Source organism: Nomascus leucogenys, chromosome 8, assembly GCF_006542625.1.
Source record: "Nomascus leucogenys isolate Asia chromosome 8, Asia_NLE_v1, whole genome shotgun sequence".
Lineage (NCBI taxonomy): Eukaryota > Metazoa > Chordata > Mammalia > Primates > Hylobatidae > Nomascus > Nomascus leucogenys.
Genome location: NC_044388.1, coordinates 12,708,056 through 12,733,158, shown reverse-complemented (window position 1 = coordinate 12,733,158; position 25,103 = coordinate 12,708,056). Strand labels below are relative to the sequence as shown.

At 44.1% G+C, this 25,103-nt stretch overlaps 1 protein-coding gene across 1 annotated transcript in view; it reads right to left on the bottom strand.

Moving 5' to 3' along the window:
• Window positions 1-698: 698 nt before the first annotated feature.
• LOC115836304 (zinc finger protein DZIP1L-like) overlaps window positions 699-25,103 on the bottom strand; it is a 45,566-nt gene continuing 21,161 nt past the window's right edge. The window contains exons 5-13 of the mRNA XM_030816505.1: window positions 20,654-20,815; window positions 16,621-16,749; window positions 15,204-15,266; window positions 13,830-13,967; window positions 11,453-11,483; window positions 10,305-10,358; window positions 7,228-7,361; window positions 1,036-1,228; window positions 699-853 (exon numbers count right to left, since the gene is read on the bottom strand). Of these exons, the coding sequence (XP_030672365.1) occupies window positions 699-853; window positions 1,036-1,228; window positions 7,228-7,361; window positions 10,305-10,358; window positions 11,453-11,483; window positions 13,830-13,967; window positions 15,204-15,266; window positions 16,621-16,749; window positions 20,654-20,815 (1,059 nt within the window). The remainder of the gene's footprint in view (window positions 854-1,035; window positions 1,229-7,227; window positions 7,362-10,304; window positions 10,359-11,452; window positions 11,484-13,829; window positions 13,968-15,203; window positions 15,267-16,620; window positions 16,750-20,653; window positions 20,816-25,103) is intronic.

Here is a 25,103-nt window from a genome sequence, read left to right as displayed (position 1 = left end):
ATGAGGAAAAATAAAAATAAATTATAAAATGATTGGTTGATGTAGCAACTAAATCATCTCTCATATCCTCAGAGATAAGTGGGCCATACTCTGCAAAATTTTTTTGCATGAAGAGCTCAGATCGGTTCTTCCTGGACACAGGAGACACAGAACTGGCCTCCCTCTGGCCGCACGTGTCCCTGACTGAGAAGACGAAGTAAAAGGAGCAGGACAGCACCTGCATGAGCAGACCAGACCCACTGAAGCCCTCCCCAGAGCCTCCCCCACAGCAGCCCAGGGCCTCCGGGAACCCTCTAGAAACAGGGGGCTCTCAAACCTGGGAACACAAATACACTTGCTCCGTAAGAACAGACTCAAGGGTCCTGGTCCACAGAATTTAGTGTTCCACCAGAACCACAGGGCCTTCTCTTGTCATGACCCCCAGAACATGGGCAAATGGTAAAGTAGCAGCTATGACCTGGCCCAAGGAACCAACTCTGAGCTCTGAGAATTCATCTGTGTGCAGAACTGGCCCAGCCTCTCATGCTCTCCCATGGCCAGAGCAGGGGCTATCTGAGCTCTGCAGAAGTTTACATTTGCTTGGTATTTGCCTCCACCTGCAGCTTCAATGCTCCCAGGCCTCTGCCTGCCTCCCCAGGCTGGCATGCCTGGTGTGTAGAGCCAGAAACTGAATAGGCTGCTCTCTGTTGAAGAGACACTCAACTGTGGTCGCAGCAAGCCAAGCAGAATGAAGGTGCTAAGGGAGGCAGCATGTCTGCACAGGGACAGTTCAGGCTGACAACAGGCTCCAGCTCCGGCTGTCCTCCAACTTCCCGAGTGACCCTGGACAAATGCCCCCACTCCACCCCAGATCCTATTTCCTCAACAGAGAACTTCTGGACTCAGTCCCCTGTGAGGACCCCACCAGCTCAGCCCTTCAGAGAAGTGCCCCTAATGGGGAACGGAGACTATACCCTCCTCATGTGCAAACAAGTTTTGGCAAGAATGGGACCCTTATACAGGTCACAGCCCTGAGCAAGCCCTCTCCCAGTATACCTGAAGGCTGCCCGTCTGGCTGGGACACCACAGCGCCATTCTCCTGTCTCTCCTTCGCTCTGCTGGTGACTTCCTTGACAAGCTTTCCCCTCAGACTCAGAAATTCAGAAAACTTCCGGGCCTTCTGCTCCCGCTGGACTCTTAGCAGGGATTCCAGGTGTCTGAGAGTCTGAATCGAGATTCCCTTTGCATCCTAGAGGAGACAGGAGTTCACCTTTACAGAAAGAGGCTACCCTTCTTCTCTTTCCCCTAAGCCTCTCACACCTGCTGCTGCTGGCCTGGGAGTCTGTGATCAGTGCCTGGTGCTTTTCTTGCAGGAGTGGGAGGCATGAAATGGGGATCAGAGAAGGGTAAGCAGCAGCTTCAAAGTTGCTGGAAGTGCAGCAGTTCAGGGTTTGGGAGCCCTGCCAAAATGTACACAGCAGGATAATGCAAAGGACCGCGTCACAATTCTAACCACATCATAGCATAAGGGACTTCGTTGGAACATGCTTTTCTACCATCTAACTGAATCTAGGATAACAGACCATGGCTTGCTCATTTTTGTACCCCCAATTACTATTATTATGCCAAACACACTGTCCATGATAACAATGTTGAAAAAACTAAACTGCTGTAAACACAATCCAAGTACCCTTTCAAGGCCTATTGGAAGTTGCTCGAGCTTTTGACATCCACCCAGAGCCCATCGGAGGCCTAGGAAGGCATCTGAATCCAAGATGAGGATTCATGCAAGGTTAGAAAGGAACGTCTTAATCAAGTCTGAATATAGGGCCAAAGTTAGAGTAGTCAGTAGTTGAAAACAATCAAAGTAGTGAGCGTTCTTCCTAAAATAACCCTAGTTGTCTATTTTTTTTTTTCTAACTTACTCTACACAAATAGTACTCCAATAGTGTAATGCTTGGCTAATTTAGTAACAGGTGTGTTTTTATTTAATAACAGATTTCATTGGTGCTTCTAACAATAACATACATGTTCTAGTTACGCACAATGGCATTCAAATACTAGTTGGAGAGAGAATCCATAGACCCTTTAAAGGAACTGGATCACTGCTGCAGCCTCCCTGAGATGCTGAAAACCTGAGTCTGCTTGCTTTCTCAATGGGGAGGTTTGTGGTCTGGGGCAAGTTCCCAGCCCTGGTCACCGGCTGCTTGGAAATAGACTTGGTCCTGTCGGTGGGGCACAGTGCGAGTGAGACCAGACTTTAGGACTGCAGGCTGTGTGGAGGCGGGCTGAGGCCTGTGACTGCCAGATTTCCCCCACTTCCCTGGCGACCTGTATGACTCAGCAGAGGCAGCCATGATCCCCCTGGGAATATAACTCCATTGGACTGGGAATCACACCCTTATCCCCCACAGCAGCTGCAGCAAGCCCCACCCAAAGAGAGTCTGAGCTCAGAAATGTCTATCCCTGGCCCCACCTGGTGGTCTTCCTGCACCCGCCCTGGTAGCTGAAGACAAAGGTCATAATCTCTTAGGAGCTGTATGGCCCTGCCCACCGCCTGAGAAACCTGAATACTTAACCAGGTGTCCCTAGGGCAAGTAGGCAAGTATGCATCCTCCCTATAGGACCACAGCTTGAAAGCACCACCTCCTAGCTGGGGCCAACTAACACTAAACCAGTGCACTAAACAAACAAACAAAAAAAAACAAGGACCCTCAAGAGTCCACTTCACTCCCCTACTACCTCCACCCGGAGCAGGTGCTGGAACAGTATCCATGGCTGCAAGACCTGAAGATGGATCACATCACAGGACTCTTTGCAGACACTCCCCAGTACCAGCCTGTAACTCTACTGGGTGGCTAGACCCAGAAGATCAAAAACAATCACTACAGTTCAGCTCTCAGGAAGCCCCATTCCTAGGGGAAGGGGGAGAGCACTACATCAAGGGAGCACCCTATGGGACAAAAGAATCTGAACAACAGCCCTTAAATCCCAGATCTTCCCTCTAACATAGTCTACCCAAATGAGAAGGAGCCAGGAAAACAACTCTGGTAATATGACAAGGTTCTTTAACACCCCCAAAAATCATACCAGCTCACCAGCAATGGATCCAAACCAAGACAAATCTCTGAATTGCCAGAAAAAGAATTCAGAAGGTCAATTATTAAGCTAATCAAGGAGGGACCAAAGAAAGGTGAAGCCCACCTTAAAGAAATAAAAAATGTGATACAAGATATGAAAGGAAAACTTTTTAGTGAAATAGATAGCATAAATAAAAAGTTATCACAACTTCTGGAAATCAAAAACACACTTAGAGAAATGCAAAACACACTGAAAAGTCTCAGCAATAGAATCAAACAAGCAGAAGAAAGAACTTCAGAGCTCAAAGACAAGGCTTTCAAATTAACACAATCCATCAAAGACAGAAAAGAATTTTAAAAAAATGAACAAAGACTCCAAGAAGTTTGGGACTGTGTTAAACATCCAAACCTAAGAATAATTGTTATTCCCAAGGAAGAAGAGAAATCTAAAAGCTTGAAAACATCTTCGAGGGAATAATTGAGGAAAACTTCCCCAGCCTTGCTAGAAACCCAGGCATCCAAATATAAGAAGCTCAAAGAACACCTGAGAAATTCATTGCAAAAAGATCATCACCTAAGCACATAGTCAACAGGTTATCTAAAGTCAAGATGAAGGAAAGAATCCTAAGAGCTGTGAGGCAAAAGCACCAGGTAACCTATAAAGGAACACCTCTCAGATTAACAGCAGATTTCTCAGCAGAAACCCTACAAGCTAGAAGGGATTGGGGTTCTATTCTTTAGCTTCCTTAAACAAAACAATTATCAGCCAAGAATTTTGTATCCAGTGAAACTAAGCTTCATAAATGAAAGAAAGATACAGTCTTTTCCAGACAAACAAATGCTGAGAGAATCCGCCACTACCAAGCCAGCACTACAAGAACTGCTAAAAGGATCTCTAAATCTTTTTTATTTAATTTATTTTTTTATTATACTTTAAGTTTTAGGGTACATGTGCACAACGTGCAGGTTTGTTACATATGTATACAGAAACAAATCCATGGGCCGGGCGCGGTGGCTCACGCTTGTAATCCCAGCACTTTGGGAGGCCGAGGCGGGCGGATCACGAGGTCAGGAGATCGAGACCAGGGTGAAACCCCGTCTCTACTAAAAATACAAAAAATTAGCCGGGCGTGGTGGCGGGCGCCTGTAGTCCCAGCTACTCGGAGAGGCTGAGGCAGGAGAATGGCGTGAACCCGGGAGGCGGAGCTTGCAGTGAGCCGAGATTGCGCCACTGCACTCCAGCCTGGGCGACAGAGCGAGACTCTGTCTCAAAAAAAAAAAAAAAAAAAAAAAAAAAAAGAAAAAATCATGAAATACACCAAAACAGAACCTCCTTAAAGCATAAATCTCATAGGACCTATACAACAATAACACATGAAAAAAAAAAAAGGCAAGGTATTCAGGCAACAAATAGCACAATGAATAGAATAGTACCTCACATCTCAATACTAACATTGATGTAAATGGCCTAAATACTCCACTTAAAAGATACAGAATGCAGAATGGATATGAATTCACCAACCAAGTTTCTGCTGTCTTCAGAAGACTCACCTAAACTCACATTAGGACTCACATAAACTTAAGGTAAAGGGGCGGAAAAAAAAACATTCCATGAAAATGGATACCAAAAGTGAGCAGGAGTAGCTATTCTTATAGCAGACAAAACAAACTTTAAGCAACAGCAGTTAAAAAAGGACAAAACAGGGACATTATATAATGATAAAAGGACTAGTCCAACAGGAAAATATCACAATTCTAAATACATATGCACCCTAACACTGGAGCTTCCAAATTTATAATACAATTACTACTAGACCTAAGAAATGAGATAGACAGCAACACAATAATAGTGGGGGATTTTCAAGACTGCACTGACAGCACTAGACAGGTCATCAAGACAGAAAGTCAACGAAGAAACAATAGACTTAAACTATAACCTAGAACAAATAGACTTAACAGATATTTACAGAACATTCTACCCAACAACTGCAGAATATATATTCTTTTCATCAGCACATGGAACATTCTCCAAGATAGACCAGATGATAGGCCACAAAACAAGTCTCAGTAAACTTAAGAAAATCGAAATTATATCAAGCACTCTCTCAGATCCCAGTGTAATAAAACTGGAAGTCAACTCCAAAAGAAACCCTCAAAACCATGCAAATACATGGAAATTAAATAACCTGTTCCTGAATAATCGTTGGGTCAACAACGAAATCAAGATGGAAACTTAAAAGTTCTTTGACTGAACGATAATAGTGATACAACCTATCAAAACCCCTGGGATACAGCAAGAGCAGTGCTAAGAGGAAAGTTCATAGCATTAAATGCTTACATCAAAAGTCTGTGGCCTGGCACGGTGGCTCACGCCTGTAATCTCAGCACTTTGGGAGGCTGAGGTAGGCGGATCAGGAATTCGAGACCATCCTGGCCAACATGGTGAAACCCCATCTCTACCAAAAATACAAAAAAATTTAGCTGGGTGGGGTGGCACGTGCCTGTAATCCCAGCTACTCAGGAGGCTAAGGCAGGAAAATCCCTTGAACCAGGGAGTCAGAGGTTGCAGTGAGCCAAGATTGCACCACTGCACTCCAGCCTGGTGACAGAGCGAGACTCGTCTCAAAAAAAAAAAAAAAAAGTCTGAAAGAGCGCTAAATAGACAATCTAAGGTCACACCTCATGGAACTGGAGAAACAAGAATAATCCAAACCCAAGGAGACAATGGATCAAGACGAGTGGCTGAGGAGTGGGCCCAGAAGCCTTGGATAGAAGCACTGGAGGTCCTAAGGACTGCAGACTGTCCTTAAATGAGGAGGGAGCTTCCCAGAGTGGGGACGGTCAGCATCACTAATTACCAGGAAAATGCAAATCAAAACCACAATGTTACACCACCTCACTCCTACAAGAATGGCCATAATCAAAAAATCAAAAATTAATAGATGTTGACATAGATATAGTGAAAAGGGAACACTTTTACACTGTTAGTGGGAATGTAAACTAGTACAACCACTATGGGAAACAGTGTGGAGATTCCTTAAAGAACTAAAAGGAGATCTACCATTTGATCCAGCAATCCCACTACTGCGTATCTACACTAAGGAAAAGAAGTCATTACATGAAAAAGATAGTTACACATGCATGTTTATAGCAGCACAATTTGCAATTGCAAAAATGTGGAACCAGCCTAAATGCCCATCAATCAATGAGTGGATAAAGAAACTGTGATATATATACATACCATGGAATACTACTAAGCCCTAAAAAGGAACAAAATGATGGCATTTGCTGCAACCTGGATGGAACTGGAAACTATTATTCTAAGTGAACTCAGGAATGGAAAACCAAACATCGTATGTTCTCACTCCTATGTGGGAGCTAAGCTCTGAGGACACAAAGGCATAAGAATGGTACATTGGACTTTAGGGATTTGGGGGAAAGGGCATGGGGGTGGCGAGGGATAAAAGGCTACACACTTGGTACAGTGTATACTGTTCAGGTGATGGGTGCACCAAAATCTCAGAAATCACCACCAAAGAACTTATTCATGTAACCAAACACCACCTGTTCCCCAGAAACCCACTGAAATAAAAAAATAATTAAATTTCAAATCTTTTATCTGCAAATAAAATATACATACATATATGTAACTGCTAAAAAACTATAGGAAAATATAAGTTATTATTTCTCAAAAAAAAAAAAAAACAAATAATTGGTGTCAGACATAGCTTTCAGTGATGCCCACACACAGCCACCTGCTGAGTGGACACAGCCACATGTACCACAGATGATGGGCTTGCAGATGGATACTTACCCAAGGGGGACCTATCCATAGGCCAGATTGAGCCAATTAAATTCCCTCTAGCAAAAAATTTAGAGACACAGAGGGAAGTAACCAATGAGTGGAGAACACTGAGCAATCAAGAGTCAGGGTAGCATCACCAGCCAAATAGGGCCAGTCTTGAGAAGCTGCTGGAGAAATAGAGGAAAGATATCACACTGCCGCTGTGAAGTGAGAAAGGCGTGCAGATGCCAGAGGAGCCCGGGCTGCCACAAGTGAGATGAATGAGCTCACAAGGCAAAGAACAATCGATCATTTGTCTGTCTGAGAACACTTAGTGTCTAAATCGTACGTATCAGCCCTTAAAACGATGGCCCTGAAACTCACCTTCCTTATGCCCATGCTTTCGAGCTTCTCTTCCAGGGTGTCCTCCAGGATTGGTCTGAAGTGCTTCAGCAAAGTGGGGTTACGCCTCAGAGCTGCCAGCACCTTGTGCTGTTCATCCTGGGAGTCCTCCATCTCTGTAGCATGAGACAATCACCCAGATCAGCCTGGACACCTGAGTTCTCCATTCCCAGAGCCCTACTGCACCTGCCGAGCCCTCGCACTGCCAGGGATCCTGGTCGGTTAACTCAGGACTTGGAGATTGCACTTGAGCCCTTAAAGCAGCTTGTTCTCTGGGCTCCCTTCTGATCTCAGATTCCAGGCCCCACTGCTGTGGGTTCCAGCCTAATCCTAGCCCCACCTGATACTCTCATCTCATTTCCATGCTAGGCTCAATTCTGGTCCAGGTGATAAACTGGGGACAAGATAGACAGATCATTGCTCCCTCAAGTTTACTGTCTAGACCAGGGATTCTCCCTCTAACTTTAGCATATATCAGAATCACCTGGGCATGAGCTAAAACTTAATAGTCCCTCACCTCACCCTCCAAAGAGTCTGATTCCATAAGTCTGGGGGAGGGTCCTAGAATCTACATTTTAACATACTGAGATGATTCTGATGGAGGTAAGCCACAGACCATACTTTAAGAAATACTGACCTGAGGCTAGCAAAATAAGCAATTACAATTAAATGTGGTAACTGCTACAAAAGAGCAGTCCAAGGTGAGTCAGGGAAGGCCTCCTACAGTGTTCTTCAGGTTCCATCTGGGGGCCTCTGTGGTAAGACCAGGACCAAGCCCTTTGACTCACTCAGTAGACATTAACTGAACAAGTAGCATGAGTGTAATCAGGCTAGGGCTGGATGCTAAGGACACAGAAGCCCATCTCTTATCCCCCAAGGACCTCACTCACAATCAAGGGTGGTGAATTTCACTGCTGGCTGTGAGTTGGAATCACCCCAGGCTGATTCCATCAGAATTTCTCAAGGTGGACCCCAACGCTTGATATTTATATTTTAAATTCTCTAGATATTCTAATAAACAGCGAAGCCTGAGAAACAATGATTCTAGGACAATGGTCCTTAACTGTGAGCCAAAGCATCAACATTACCTGGTAACTTGTGAGATGCAGATTCTCAGCTCCCACTCCAAATCTACTGAACCAAAAATTCTACAGGTGGGACCCAAAAATCTGGGTTATAATAACTCCTCCCCTGCCACCCATTCACCTCTGACCCTGCGTGATTCTGCTCAATAAAGTTTGCACCAGGACATGAGCCTCAACCTTGTCTGCACATTGGAATCACCTGCGGAGCTTTAAATGCTCCTGATGCCTGGAACCCACACACTCTATGTTCTGCTTTAGGTAATGTGGGGGTGTAGCGTGGTCTTCCAGACAGTTCAAGCTTCCTAGGTGATTCTTAATGTTTAGCCAGTTGTAGATAGCCACTGGTCTCACAGTGGTTCTCAAACTTGAGCAAGAATCAGAATGCCCTGGAGAGTGTGTGAAAACAGACTTGCTGGGTCCTGCCCCCAGAGTTTCTGCTTCATTTTGTCTGGGATGGGGCCTGAGAATTACAACTTTGCATTTCTAAAAAATTCCCAAGTGATGCTGTTGCCTGCTGGTCTGGGACAGGAAGAGGTAGACAAACAGTATAGTAAGCAAGTAAAACCTCCACTGGAACAGCAGGGGCACGACCATGGGATCCCCTGACTCTTCAATCTCAGCCCCCTCCTCTCTAGAACCCCGCATCTCCTGTTCAAAGATGTGATTCATCCTATCTGAGGACCTTGTGTTACTCAACAGATACCTTCCTCAAAAGTGATATGCAATTCTAATTTTACAACTATATCCCAAGGTTAAACGCACTGGGAGGGTAGGGGGAGGCAGTAGACGACTAACTGGTTAAATAAATTTTAGTTCATCCATCTAAGGGAAGACTGCAAAGCCCTGAAAACATAATGAAGCAGTTCTCTTTAAAGGGATATGAAACCATTTCCCAAGTAAGTTGTTAACGATATAACTAACTGCAGAACAATGTGTACAGTGCGTTCCCATGTGGGAAAAGGGAGAAGAATGGGTACACACTTGTGCTTATATTTGCACATATTCCCATGTAGCATGGAACGATACTTGAGAAACCATTAACAGCGAAACTTCTGGAGAGGAAACTGGATGGCTGGGCAGAAGGCAGGCCTGCTTCTCACTGCATACCCTTTTATACCATTTCTTTTTTTTTTTTCCAAAGTGCACAGATTACCATCTCAAAACTAAAGAAAAACATTATATTAAAAAATAAAATACGCCATGATGAGCTCTTTGATGGCACAATTAAAACTTGTCTGGGTGTGTCCATTGGGGAACTCTGAAATTGTCATGTCATTGCCTTGCTCAAACAAACGGGCCCTGATCAGTAGCTTTTCCAGTCAGCACTCACTCATCTGTCCTGGGAGCTTCCTCTCCCTGACTATCCCTAAGAGCTCCTTGCAGTCAGGGAGCATCTCTCTTTTTTTCATTTTTCTTTTGCATCCCTTGGTTACATCTGGTTGAGAGGTCTGTGAGTCAGTCAGTCACCGGATAGGGTGAATAAAAACAGCAGGTGACCAATGCTCCGAAAAGGGAGCCGAGGTGGATTCCTATGCATTAGTTAGGCCCTATGGGACCTGTCTGCAGCACACTCACGATGTAGAATAAAACAGCAAAGGCCATTTTAAGTCAACTCAGCGAGTTCTCTTCCACTGTTCTGCACAGTCGCAGGTGAGAGTCAGTGGGGCAGGCCGTGAATCAGATGTCCCTCCAAATCCTCACTCAGCTACCTGCTAGCTTTGTGACTCTGGACAAGCTAATGACCCTCTCTAAGCCTGGGCTTCCCCATCACTAAACGAGCAGATTGTATGTTAGTACCTGCATGTCACATGCCTGGCACACAGAAGGTGTTAAGAAATATTATTTCATGTCCTTAGTTCCCTCCACTCCAGCTTCGGATGTCCAGATACAGTTAAGTACAGACAAATTAAACAAGGAGGAGGGCAGCAAATCTGTTTCTGCACTGGACACCCAGGAAAGAAAGTAAGGTCCCACCTTCCTCCGGAGAGTCCTCCTCTGTGTCCGCAGCCTTTGGCACCTCGTGGATCCCTGAAGAGAGGAGGAACAGTTAGTGGCGCCAGTGCCCTGGACCCCATCCCTGACTCGAAGAAAAGTACAGAACCCCAGGTGAGTATGAGCCAGAAAGAGAAAACCCTCCAATCAGTTCATCTTGACTGGAGAGAGGCAGGATGGAGCAGACACTGGGGACAGAAAGATCCGAGTCCACACACTAGCTCTGCCCCTCGCTATCTGTGCAAGAAATGGCAAGTCCTTGAACCCCTCTAAGCTTTGGTTTCCCCATCTAGAAAATGAGGATAATTCAATAGTAAGCCATGTAACGAGATGATGAATCTGAAGTGGCTGGGGAAGGGTGTGGCACATGTCTGTTATTAATGGCTCTGTTCTAGCTCCATCCCTCAAGAAGTTCAGGGCCACAGGGGTCGGGCCTGTCTGAACTGGCTACATGGCTGGGAAGGGGACGGGCGGAAGGCAAGGGATAGGAGGAAATGAGAGTTTGCAATAAGAGGCAGAAGTGTAGCTAAAGCCATAGGACAGGGGAGCTAGGGGTGGAGGATGAAGGGACAAGCTTCACAAAGGGCTGTCCAAGGTCGTCTAAATAGAAGCAGTCCCCTGTGGGTTGCCATCTACCTTTAGATGCCAGCACCTGCACCCCATTACACAGAGACACACGCATCCCCACACCAGAGTACCCAAGAAGAGGAGACTGTATATGCCAAACAGGACACATTCACATGGGGTTGGGGTCAACTTGCTGAACATTGGGAACAAGGTAAAGGTTGCTGGCAACCCTGAATCCTAATTTTCCTCATTCGCTGTAGGCACGGTGAATTAGAAAAGCCTTCTCACGAATCCCTACTCCACCTATAACCACCCTCCTCCCCACTGCCTCCATCCCTCTACAGACAGGAGCAAGCCAGGCAAGAAGCCCTGCCAGCTGCATGGAAAGCCTTCAGCACAAACGCAGCTGCAGCCTGTGTGGGCCAGAAGCCTGACACTACATGTCCACAGGCTGCTGTCACCAATCCACCACCCGTGAATTGACTGGGGGAGAGGGAAAAGGAGGGAGAAAAGCCAGAGACAACAGTCAAGACTGCTACACACTGCCCTGTGTAGACACTTACCTTCCACCTTCCTGAGAGACAAGGACTGGATCTGCAAAGAGGTGGAATAGAGCGGGTTACAACCAGCAGGGAACGTTGTGAGAACTCTGCTTTGAGCAGTGTCTGCCTAGCACAGTGAGGAAGGGATGGCTACTGATTCCATGCCTCTGGCTGGGAACTAGAAGGAGCTCAGAGGCAGCACCCCAGCCCCCTGACACATCTCTGGGGTCCGTGTGTGAAAGGGAATGGCAGCATGCTCCATTTTCCAAGGTGGGGAGGCAAGAATGTCCCCTCTTCAAAGAAGAATTACGGCTCGATAGCAGGAGCCCCATAGAAACAGTGGGACAGGCACGCAGTTGTTCCTATTGGTATAATTCATGGAAAACAGCCAGGGCAAGGGAGAGGCTCCCTCCCACAGTGTGGGCGTCTGAGCAGAGCACTCCCTGGGAGGAAGGAGTCAGACACGTTCCCGAACAGGAGGCCAGATGCAGACATTCACTGAACTGTCTGCTCAACCGCCCTGCTCCAAGAAGTTCCTGTTCCTTCCCCCTTCATGGCTGCAGGCAGGACAGCCACGGGTGAACAATGAGACTTCACACCACAGCCGGACCCAACATCCAAGTTTAGGCAGAGAGCTCTGGACTGGTAATGAATGATGTCAAGAGCTGCTGGCACTCAACTGTTTGTGGTTTTCTTGGTTCGTATTTTTGTTTGTTTTACCACATGAAACAGATAAGCAGCAGAAGCGGATCTTCAGGGTAAAAGGAAAAAATAAAGCAGTTATAGAGAAAGGAACAGAGACACACAGAAGAGGAAAACTGACGACCGCATTCATGTCTCTGGTTTCAGTTTACTCCCAGACTCAGCTGCTCCCTGCCGTGAGCTCTGTGAGATGCTCCGTCTACCCTTATGACAAACTCCCTCTTCTGCTTAAGCTTGGGTTGCTTTTTATTACCTGCAGTGGCACATGCTGACATACGACTCATCCAGTGTCCATTCCCCACTGCTGTCTCCTTTGCCTACCTCTACTCCAAACTACAAAACTAGCTGTTTACTTTCCCAGCCTTCTTTGCAGCTGTAGTTTCCCATGTGACACAGCTTTGACCAATAATATAAATAAGCACAAGTCTTGGGAAGGGACCTTTTCATCAACTTCTTCTGCCAAATATGGTTGTATGGTTGGGGCTACAGTAGTCTGCTTGCAACTATGAAAGTGAAGCAGGAAACAAAAGTCATCACACTGAAGATGGTAAAAAGAAAAACACAGTCTGGATTCACAACGGCATACTACTGCTAACCAAGCCCAGCAACTGTCACCTCTCTTGCTGTGAAAATAAAAATAAGAGCCCCTACTAGCCTGTTCTGTTATCTTTAGCCAATAGGTTCCTCACTGAATCATTTGCAAACAAGAGTTCTGAGTAACATACAGGACATTACAGCCAGCAGGGAACATTGTGGAAACTCTGCTGTGGTTTCCTCCTTAGGAAACCTCCAGACTAGAGCTCAGTGCAGAGCTGAGTGTTTTAGGGGGAAACTGAAAAGTAGCAAGACAGTGGGGTAGTTATGTCACCTGGGGGAATATGGCTGGGTGTGTGGGAAAGCACAAATAGCAAGGGGTGCAGGAACAAGAGGCCGGGACTAGACAGTAACAGTGGGTGCTCAGCCCAGGGAAGCTGTGTGGAGCCTGGTCCATGAGGTGGGTGGCAGCAGAGGAAGATACAGATTTTCCACAGACCTGGGGCTCGGGAGGGCAAGCTCAGCCTGGACTGGGCAGAGAATTTTCAGCAACAGGTAAAGAGTCACCGGGGCCAGCTTTAGGAGAAAGGTGCTAAGTGAGTGCCTTTTCATCACACTGCTTTATCTCTCACCTCATCAGAGGCTGTTCATTTATGAAAAAGGTACTGGTTAAGGAATTCTGCCTAAGAATACTGTGTAAGAAACACAAGCTTTGCGTTCTTCCTGCCTGGCCAGGGTTGAATCTCATCACTTACAGAGTGCCCCATGAGGACTTGAGCAAGGCACTTCCCTTCTCCAGTGTATTTCACCATCTGTCAAATGAAGATGGGAAGAAGGGGATGCCTACCTTGAAGGACAGTAGTGAAGCTTAAATGAGGTAATAAGCAAAGTATCAGTGAGGTGCTGAGCATTTTATATGGTCTCTGCTGTTAGAGTGGCCCCATCTGCCAGCAGCCCCTAAGGAGATGGCACATCTTCAGCCTGGAAGGAGGCAGCTACAGCCTTATCATTTTGTGCCCTTCATGCCAGAGCACTCTTCTCTCTCCTTAAGGAGCCTGAGTGGTAAGATTAGCACCGATGAGCCCAGAAGAATCCAAGGAGATCCTCACAGGAAAGAGGCCCAGGGACACCAAGGCCTGGCTGAAAGGAAGGGCAGACCTACCGTCTCCTCCTGGGAGGCAATGATCCTAGCTTGTTCCTGCAGCTGGGCACGGAGGGCGCTGATCTGGCACTGGGACTGGGCAGCTGCCTTCTGATCCTGAGACAGGGAGGCCTGGAGCCTCTGGTTCTCCTCCTGTAGCTGGCGGGCACAAGACGGCTGGTCAGTCAAATGTCTGCAGGGACATCTGAGTGCCCGGTGTCTGCAGGCTCAGCACCTGTAGGCAAGTGCCGGGCAAGCACAGTAAAGGATTTTGAGACCTGGACAGGCTCTCTAACAAGACTACCTTCCAGTCTGGGGACACTTTTGTGCTGTGCCTGAGAACAAGTAAGAAAGGAATGCATGCGTTTAAGACCAGGAGGGAAAGGGCTGTCTGTCAGGTGTAGCCACCCATTGAGGAACAGTCAGATAAATTAAAACCATTTGAAAATCATCGAATGGATGTTTTTAGGTGAAAACAAGAGGTAAAGAAAATGAGGTAACATGCTACTTCTGATGTGATAGCAGAAATAAAGTGAAAATATTTATTAATATTTGCATAAAGAAACTTTAGAAGAATACAAAAGAAAGCCATAAAAGTCATCTGAGCAGTAGGTGTTGGAGACAGGTAGATGGGGACAGGTGGGAGTGAGAACTCTACTCAGTGTATCTTAATATATTCCTCCTGTTTTGGGAACAAATGTGAATGTATTTCCCATTTGAAAATGCTTCAGATAAAATAAAACCATCACATGTGAGTGATCGTGCTTCCCTACACCGGAGTGAGGAGCGTCTACCATGGACCAGACTGATCTAAGCCTTTTCATCTTCTGAGCTTTTTGCAGGCGGAACCTGGGGCTCTTATGAACCAGCTTCCTCCGCAACTTGCCTCCTGCTCAAGACATTTTTACAGAAGCTGTTTGCTCTGCCCTGAGGCCCGCTGCTCCCTGTTCACTGTTCTCAGTATCTAAGTCCTTCCCTTTGGACTCCCACTGAACTATCACTGAGGCCCACAGCCGCCTGGTTCTCTCCTCGGGTGGGGGAATTTCAAAGAAGAGCCCAAACGTGAAACGACCAGGCGATTCATCTGAGGTTTATTGAACAACCCTCCCTGGAGGGCCTAACGGGGTCACTGCAAAGAAGACCACAGAACAAAGGATGTGTTCAATTCAGAGAAGGCCTGGAGGCCCCTGCTCTTGGACAGGGAAGCTGCTGGCTGGACAGCTCACCCCTTCTGTGTACTGATGGGGACAGTAGCCAGGAGCAATATCTGCAGTATCTGCCAACCAGTTCCCGGTGAGATAGGGGAGATGGTAGGTGAGGGGGTGTGGAGAATGCTGAATTCTGAGAGGAGGTCACAGGAAACCAAGCTCCCCAAGATCACCCAACAAAAGCTACCTCTCTTTTCTCAGCCACGTGCTCTTCATGCAGTTCCTTCACTTTTCTTTTCCACTCCGTTTTCTGAAAAAGATTAAAAGCTTATCAAATGGGCCCTTCCAGGTATTAAAACATGTTATAAAGCTACAGGAAGTTAAAAGTACTGGCTTATGGGTAGGCAGACAGAGTAGTGGAATGGAATAGAAAATTCAGACAAAGATGGAAATACATAGAAACTAAGTATGAGGAGAGGGGGATGGATTATTGACTAATGGTGTTGGAACAAATGGCTAGCTACCTGAAAAAAAATAGGAAGTTGGATTCTTATTACACATCTTAAAGCAAAATAAATTGTAGGTGGATCAAAGATTTAACACAAAAAATAAGGCCAAAAAGTACTAAAAGAAAACACAGGAGTGTTGTCTTTTTAAATCTCAGAGTGGGGAAGGCCATAAAGAAAATATGAATAATTGGATAATTTTGACTACATAAACATTAATTCATTGTTGTATGGCCAAACCATAATAAACAAAACTGAAGGACCAACAGAATACTGGGGAAAATAACCACAACTAGAAAAACAAAGAGCTGAGTTAATTTCCATACATTATACAAACTCACAAATTGATAGGGGAGACATCAATAATAGAAAAGTAGGCAAAGAATGTGAACAGAGTTCTCAGGAAAAGAATGGCCTCTTTATAATGTGAAACCTGTCAAACATCAATCAGCAGAAACATCTTACTGCTGATTGTTAGCTAGACTTTACATTTTTTCTCAAGAATCTTGAACAGCAGAAAGAGAAGCACAACATGATTTAACACCTGTACCAACTACCCTTCTTTGCCATGGAATTATCAGTGATATAGACCATTTTATAACCAGACTGCAGTAAAATTCATCCAGGGGTAGCCAGAGCCACCTCCTACCAGCCGGTGAGAGCAGACTGTGCACAAGTCTTCCTGGCTCCATTCAGTGACCTCACATTGATAGCAGGAAATCGGCCATGGTGGGAGTATTTACACCACGGAAATTGGCAAATGCTACAAATTAAAGCTTTTTTAATTCCAGAGAGCTGGTTGCTAAACAACTACCATCACAACAATGGATGCATCCCAAATATCTTCAAACCCAAGAGACTGTCACACTTTCTAAGAGTTGTTTCCAACTGGTTTAGAATCAGAATGGGCAAAGGTGCCAAATAAGAGACAGAGTTGTATGTATTTTTTAAAAGATCTTAGGCAAATCTGACATTGCACACATACCACCAGCCTCACCTGAGAACGCTATTCTATGCTTTCATGTACTGGCAGAAGGTCTGAAAATATAGAACTTTGATGTCCTTCAACTTCTCTACATTCATAAATGAGAGAATATATTGGAAGAGAAGATGGCTCTTGGCTTCCTCTGGGAAGAAAGGAATGGAGCATGAGCTCACCTGAATTTCTGTCTTCTCTCTCAGGGCCTGAAGCTTCCGTGCCTGCTGGAGCCACTCCTCTGACTCCTCATCTCGCAGTGATCCCAGGTTGGACTCCATCACACCGTGGGACTGCAGTGCCCGCAGTTTCTGAAAAGGCCAGGGCGTAGTTTTATTCAGATGAAGATCTCATCATGATGTTGTCTTTTATACCCAGAACAGTGTCAGAGGGGCACGCCTTACCCAACTCATCCTCCCAACTCATCCTCACTAGATACCTACACGCCTACAAATATTCACACAAATCAGCATTCCCCTTGACGAGGGCTCTCCTGGGGGCTCAGCCCTGGCATAGAAAAAGCAATTCCATGGAAGAACAAATTAAAGAGTGTAGTTTCCATTTCACTTAAATTCTGCTATACTCAAAATCCCGAGCTCTCCTGACTGCTGCCCCATTTCTTCCTCAGTCTGGAATACGCTGATGAGAATGAGACTCTTAGAGCCTATGGGAGGGTCTCACCCCAGGCCACTCCCTGAGGACTCCTGCCTCTCTCCCTACAAAACATCCTGGCGTCTCCAGAAAGGGCTTTGCACAGCTTGGAGTAGAGTCATCAATACCTGGTGATTCCTGGGCTAACAGTGTGTGTGACCTGAAGGAAAAGGTACAGAAAATTGGATCAAAGAGAGGATGCCTTTGCACGCACCTTTGATTATTTCTTATAATACATAACTGTCGTAGGAACAAAAGCAACATATTTCCATCTGTATGACTGTATAAAACTCATAAGCCCTATTAAGGGCTTTAAGGAAGTAACTCCAAGTGCCTAAGTTTAACTTGGTATCATTCTTGCTAACACTTCTCAACTATTGCTAAACAATACTCGTTCCAAAGGTTAACAATTTCTAAACTCCCTGAATATTTTCAAAGAGTCAAATGCTTGATCAGATGTATGCACATCTCCTGGATTCTGATGTGTCACTCCTGGTTTCCATATGCTGCTTATGACGCACTACAGAGCTGACTTTCTTGGCATTACAAACCTTCGTGGTATTTTCATTTAGCTAGACACTCCTTTGGCATCTCAATTTACCCCAGGTCTAATCTAAAGTTCTCTCTTTAGTCAGGTAACATAGCCAAAGTAAGCTCTCAGACTTCTGTATCAGGGAAAAAGTTCTGAGGAAAAAATATTTTCTATATATATATACATATATATATAGTTTTCATTGGCCTTCCTAACATCAGGGAGAACCATTTTCTGCATTTTGAAAATGGACGTCTTACAGTGTTTTTTTTACAATCATTCTAAATGGAATCTTGCTTGTTTTTACCCTTAAAATTTTAAAAAAATAAATTAACAAAATGACTACCCAACTACACTGAGAATTCGGTATCCAGTTTGATTCCTATATGTTAATAAAAGTAAAACAATAAAATATTGAAAAGAGACAGGGTAAGACACACAAACATACAAACACAATATAAGTAATCCTACAGGGGAAAGGTTTTTTAAAAAGAGTAAGATGGGCCAAGCGCAGTGACTCAAGCCTGTAATCCCAGCACATTGGGAGGCTGGGGTGGGCAGATCACTTGAGCCCAGGAGGCCAGCCTGGGTAACTTGGCGAAACCCCATCTCTACAAAAAAATACAAAAATTAGCTGGGTGTGGTGGCACGTGCCTGTAGCCACAGCTACTCATGAGGCTGAAGGAGGATCACCTGAGCCTGGGAGGTCAAGGGTGCGGTGAGCCGTGATTGTGCCACTGCACTTGAGCAAGGGCAACAGGGTGAGAACCTGTCTTAAAAAATAAAAAAAAAAAAAAAAAGATAGCATGTTCCAGTTTAGGAGAACGTGATCCAAGTTAAAAAGGATATCATGGATGGTAAGGATTATGTCCTCATTCACCAAAACTCATAATTTTCTTACCAAAAGTAACCCTTTGACCCTTGAAGAGGTGGTTTCTGAACAACTTCAAATTCCTATCAATACCTGTCTATCAAACATCTAGTCAGCTAGCACTGTGTCGGGGAAGTGTGGGGGTCAGGAGATGTTTGCATGAGCTTGGGAAGGATGGGTGTGGAGCTATATACTAGGAGCATGAGGTCGATAGTGGAGCAGAATCTTCTCTTCCATGATCATCCCTGGCCCAGCTGGGAAGCATTTTGGACGGAAGGGCTTTTGTCATTTTAGGGAGCCCCCATCCCCACCCCAGTGCACACAGAGTTCTCGTTTCAACCCCTCCACCTTCCACCTTTGGCTTTCCATCTCAGACAGGGATGATGGAGCACCCAAGACTCCAGGCATATGACAATTTCCTTTTGAAAAAAATTTGCCCAGGTGCTTCTTTAGGTAAAACGTGGAATGTTTGTGAAAAACGCACTTAAGACAGTTCATTTTCAAAAACAAGATTCTCCTTGATCTAGGAGGACCAATGAGAGATAAATACATTTAAAAAATATTTTTCCTTGATACAGTTTTAGTCATACAGGTTTATATGGGAAGATATGGTCAAGGGATAACTTTTTTTTTTTTTTTTTTGAGAAGGAGTCTCACTCTGTCACCCAGGCTGGGGTGCAGTGGCGCAATCTCAGTTCACTGCAACCTCTGCCTTCTGGGTTTAAGTGATTCTCCTACCTCAGCCTCCCAAGCAGCTGGGATTACAGGCATCCGCCACCACACCTAGCTAATTTTTGTATTTTTAGTACAGACGGGGTTTCACCGTGTTGGCCATGCTGAACCACCCACCTTGGCCTCCCAAAGTGCTGGGATTACAGGTGTGAGCCACTGCGCCCAGCCCTGGGATAACTTTAATAAGGTTATCCTGCATAAACTTGTTAGTATATCCAGTAGAAGAATAGGACCTTTGGAAATTAAAGAGCTGGGTTCAAATCCCAGCTCCATCTCTTCTTAGCTAAGTGATCTTCGGCAAGTTATATGGCCTCAATTTCTTCACCTATAAAGAAAGAATGATGGCTGGGCGCAGTGGCTCATGCCTGTAACCCCAGCACTTTGGGAGGCCGAGGTGGGTGGATTACTTAAGGTCAGAAGTTCGAGACAAGCCTGATCAACATGGTGAAATCTGGTCTCTACGAAAAATACAAAAATTAGCTAGGAACGGTGGCACACGCCTGTAATCCCAGCTACTCTGGAGGCTGAGGCACGAGAATCACTTGAACCCAGGAGATGGAGGTTGCAGTGAGCCGACACCACACCACTGCACTCCAGCCTAGGTGACAGAGCGAGAGAGTGAGAGCAAGAAATGAAGGTAGGTGGGGGGAGGGAGGGAGGGCGGAAGGAAGAAAGGAAGGAAGGGAGGGAGAGAGGGAGGGAGGAAGGAAGGAAGGAGAGGGAGAGAGAGAGAGAAAGAAAGAAAGTAGCTTTTTAAAAAAAAAACTTTAAAAAGAAAGTACTAAACCAGTGATGCACCTATTTTGAGAATGTTATGGTTGATTGCTATGAAGATTAAAAGTTAGTATATATAAAGTATACTGCATAAGGGCTGGAAAATAGTAAATACAGTCATAAATGTTAGGTATTATGTGTGACCTCTGAAGACCCCAACAGAGTGTCTGGCATGTAACCAGGATTCAGGGAATATTTGTTGGGAGAAAAATGCATTCATTTAAATTTTGCCCCATTTCTTGTCCAGTGATGAAAGCCCTTTGCAAAAATAAGAATAATACCTAGAGATATTACTATATACCAGATACACTACTGATACATTACTATATGCTGGATAATGTTACATACTGTATATGTACTAATTTAACCCTCTCAGCAGCCTATCTTACAGAAATAAAACTGAGGCATGAGGAGGTTAACTAACTCATTCAAGGTCTCACAGCCAGAATGTGACACAGCAGTGATTCAACTCCAAGGCCTCTGATATCCGGGCCTCTAATATCAGGCCTCTGATAACTGGCTTCTGATAACTGGCCTCACAGTGCTTTAGCTTCCAACCGCAGATGAAACAAAACTAGTACAAACTAAGAAATGAATTTTGAGAATAAGCAGATTTCCATCAAAGGAACTTTGAAAAGCCTTTTATGTTGGGTACCTCTTCTAGTGTAGAGTTCTGCTTGGCGACATTTTTAAATTCATCCCAAAATAATTTTTTTAGTTTATCTATTTCCCCATAAAGTTTGGTCCACTCTTGTTCTTTCCATTTATCAAATTCTTTCTTAGCTTCTATTTCCCTCTGATGAATGAGCTCTGCTTCCTAAAAAGAAGAGCAAGAACAATACAATGATTAATTCCACATTACAGCAAATATTTACTAAGAACCTACTTAGGCCTCCTTGTCTATGCAAGTCACTATGGAGACCCAAAGAGCATTCATCCCACAGTTCCCGTTGTTTGGACTTGGGAGGACCAGTCTAAGCCAATCTTACCTGAACTGTAAAGTCTCTTGAGTATAGGAACTTGTTTCTTTTTCTCTATGCAGGCTTACCTCTGAGATATTACAGGTTCAGTTCCAGACCACCACAATAAAGAGAATATCATAATAAAGCAAGTATTGGAATAAAGCAAGTATTGCAATAAAGCAAGTGTGTCATATAAATATTTTTGTTCCCCAGTGTATATAAAAGTTGTGTTTATGCTAGACTGTAACCTATTAAGTGTTCCATAGGATTATGTATAAAAAAAGTACATAACTTTATTTAAAAAATACTTTATTGCTTAAAAACAAAGATAAATAGCTAGGACCTAATTAAACTAAAGAGATGTTGCATGCCAAAAGGAACAGTAAATAGGGTAAACAGACAACCCACAGAGTGGAAGAAAATCTTCATAATCTATGCATCTGACAAAGGACTAATATCCAGAATCTACAATGAACTCGAACAAATCAGTAAGAAAAAAACAAACAGTCCCATCAAAAAGTGGGCTAAGGACACGAATAGACAATTCTCAAAAGAAGATATACAAATGGCCAACAGACATATGAAAAAATGCTCAACATCACTAATGATCAGGGAAATGCAAATCAAAACCACAATGCGATACCACCTTACTCTTGCAAGAATGGCCATCATCAAAAAATCAAAAAACAGTAGATGTTGGCATGGATGCAGTGATCAGGGAACACTTCTACGCTGCTAGTGGGAATGTAAACTAGTACAGCCACTATGGAAAACAGTGTGGAGATTCCTTAAAGAACTAAAACTAGGGCTGACTGCAGTGGCTCACGCCTGTAATCCTAGCACTTTGGAAGGCCAAGGCAGGCAGATCACAAGGTCAGGAGATCAAGACCATCCTGTCTAAGACAGTGAAACCCTGTCACTACTCAAAATACAAAAAATGAGCCAGGTGTGATGGCGTGCACCTGTAGAACCAGCTACTTGGGAAGCTGAGGCACAAGAATCGCTTGAACCCGGGAGGTGGAGGTTACAGTGGGCCGAGGTCACGCCACTGCACTCCAGCCTAGGTGACAGAGCGAGACTCTGTCTCAAAAAAAAAAAAAGAATTAAAACTAGAACTACCATTTGATCCAGCAACTCCACCACTGGGTATCTACCCAGAGGAAAAGAAGTCATTATTCAAAAAAGATACTTGCACCCGCATGTTTACGGCACCACAATTCACAATTGCAAAATCATGGAACCAACCCAAATGCCCATCAATCAACGAGTGGATAAAGAAACTGTGAGATATATATATATATATATATATATATATATATATATATATATACACACACATATGATGGAATACTACTTAGCCATAAAAAGGAATGAATTAACAACATTTGCAGTGACCTGGATCAGACTGGAGACTATTATTTTAAGTGAAGTAACTCAGGAATGGAAAACCAAACATGTATGTTTTCAGATATGTAGAAGCTAAGCTACGAGGACACAAAGGCATAAGAATGATACAATGGACTTTGGGAACTTGGGAGGAAGAGTGGGAGGGGGGAAAGGGGTAAAAGACAACAAATATGGTTTTGCAGTGTATACTGTTCGGTGATGGGTGCACCAAAATCTCACAAGTCACCACTAAAGAACTTACTCATGTAACCAAATACCACCTGTACCCCAATAACTTATGGAAAAATAAAAAATAACAATAAAATTTTTTAAATACTTTATTGCTAAAAAATGCTAACGATCATCTGATCCTTTAGTGAGTCATAATCTTTTTGCTGGCGCTGGGTCTTGCCTTGACGTTGATGGCTGCTGACTGATCAGGGTTGGGTGCTGTGGCAATTTCTTAAAATAAGACAACAGGCCAGGCATAGTGGCTCACGCCTGTAATCCCAACACTTTAGGAGGCCGAGGCAGGTAGATCACGTAAGGTCAGGAGTTCAAGACCAACCTGTCCAACATGGCAAAACCCCCGTCTCTACTAAAAATACAAAAAATTAGCCAGGTGTGGCGGCACGTGCCTGTAATCTCAGTTACTCGGGAGGCTGAGGCAGGAGAATCGCTTGGACCTAGGAGACAGAGGTTGCAGTGAGCCAAGATCATGCCACTGCACTCCAGCCTGGGTGACAGAGCAAGACTCTGTCAAAAAAAAAAAAAAAAACACCAGTGAAGTTTGCGACATCGATTGACTCCTCCTTTCATGAAAGATCTCTCTGTAGCATGAGATGCTCTTTGGTAGCATTTGACACAAAGTAGAATTTCTTTCAAAATCAGAGTCAATTCTCTTAAACTTTACTGTTGCTTTCTCAACTAAGTTTATGTAATATTTTAAATCCTTTCTTATCATTTCAACACTGTTCACAGCATCTTCAGAAGTAGTAGATTCCATCTCAAGAAACTACTTTATTTGCTCATCCATAAGAAGCAACTCCTCAACCACTAGTTTCATCATGAGGTTGCAGCAATTCAGTCCCATCTTCAGGCCCCACTTCTAAGTCTAGTTCTCTTGCTATTTCCACCACATCTGCAGTGGCTTCCTCCACTGAAGTCTTGAATCCCTCAAAGTCATCCATGATGGCTAGAATCAATTTCATCCAAACTCCTGTTAATGTTAATATTTTGACCTCCTCCAAAGAATCACACATTTTCTTAATGGCATCCAGAATGGCAAATCCTTTCCAAAAGGTTTTCAATTTACTTTGCTCAGATCCATCAGAGGAATCACTATCTATGACAGCTATAACCTTACAAAATGTATTTCTTAAATCATAAAATTTGGAAGTCAAAATTACTCCTTGATTCATGGGCTGCAGAATGGATATTGTGTTAACAGGCTTGAAAACAACACAAATCTCCTTGTATATCTCCACCAGAGCTCTTAGGTGACCAGGAACATTGTCAATGAGCAGTAATTATTTTGAGAAGAATCTTTTTTTTTAGCAGTAGATCTCAACAGTGGGCTTAAAATATTCAGTAAACCATGCTGTAAACAGCTGTGCTGTCATCCAGACTTTCTTGTTCCATTTTTAGAGCACAGGTAGAGTAGAGCTAGCATAATTCTTAAGGGCCCTAGACTTTTCACAGTGGCAAATGAGCACTGGCTTCAACTTACAGTCACCAGCTGTATTAGACCCTAACAAGAGAATCATCCTGTTCTTTGAAACTGTGAAGCCAGGCATTGACTTATCTCTAGCTATAAAAGTTCTAGATGGCTTATTCCTATAGAAGGTTGTTTTTTCTACACTGAAAATCTGTTTAGTACAGTCACCTTCATCAATTGTCTTAGCTAGATCTTCAAGATAACTTGCTGCAGCTTCTACATTAGCACTTGCTGCTTCACATTGCACTTTCGTTGTTATGGAGATGGCTTCTTTCCTTAAACCTATGAACCAACCTCTTTTAGCTTTCAACTTTTCTTCTGCAGCTTCTTCACTTCTCTCAGCCTTCATAGAAGTGAAGAGAGGTAGGTCCTTGCTTTGGATTAGGCTTTGGCTTAAGGGGATTTTGTGGCTGGTTTGATCTTCTATCCAGACCACTAAAACTTTCTCCATCTCAGTAATAAGGCTGTTTCACTTTCTTATCATTTGTGTGGTCAGTGGAGTAGTGCTTTGAATTTCCTTCAAATTTCCTTTGTATTCATAACTTGGCTGTTTGGCACAAGAGGCCTGCCTCTCAGCCCATCTCAGCTTTCGACATGCCTTCGTCACTAAACTTAATCATTTCTACCTTTTGATTTAAAGTGAGAGATGTTTAAGTTTGCCACCTTATATGGATAGTTTGTGGTGCCCCAAAACAATTACAATAGTAACATCAACGATCATTGATCACAGATCACCATAACAGATAGAGTAATAATGAAAAAGTTTGAAATACTGTGAGAATTACCAAAATGTGATGCATAGACATGAAGTAAGCACATGCTGTTGGAAAATGATGCTGATAAACTTGCTCAACACAGGGTTGCCACAAACCTTCAATGTGCAAACAATACAATGTCTGTGAAACATACAAAACACAAAAAAAATGAAGTATGCCTGTATTTGTCACAATACCAACTATGCAGCTGGTGCTCAATAAATGCATGCTGAGGGGATGAATAATGAAGGGGTAAGCAGGGCAACTTCATGTATTTTCATTCTA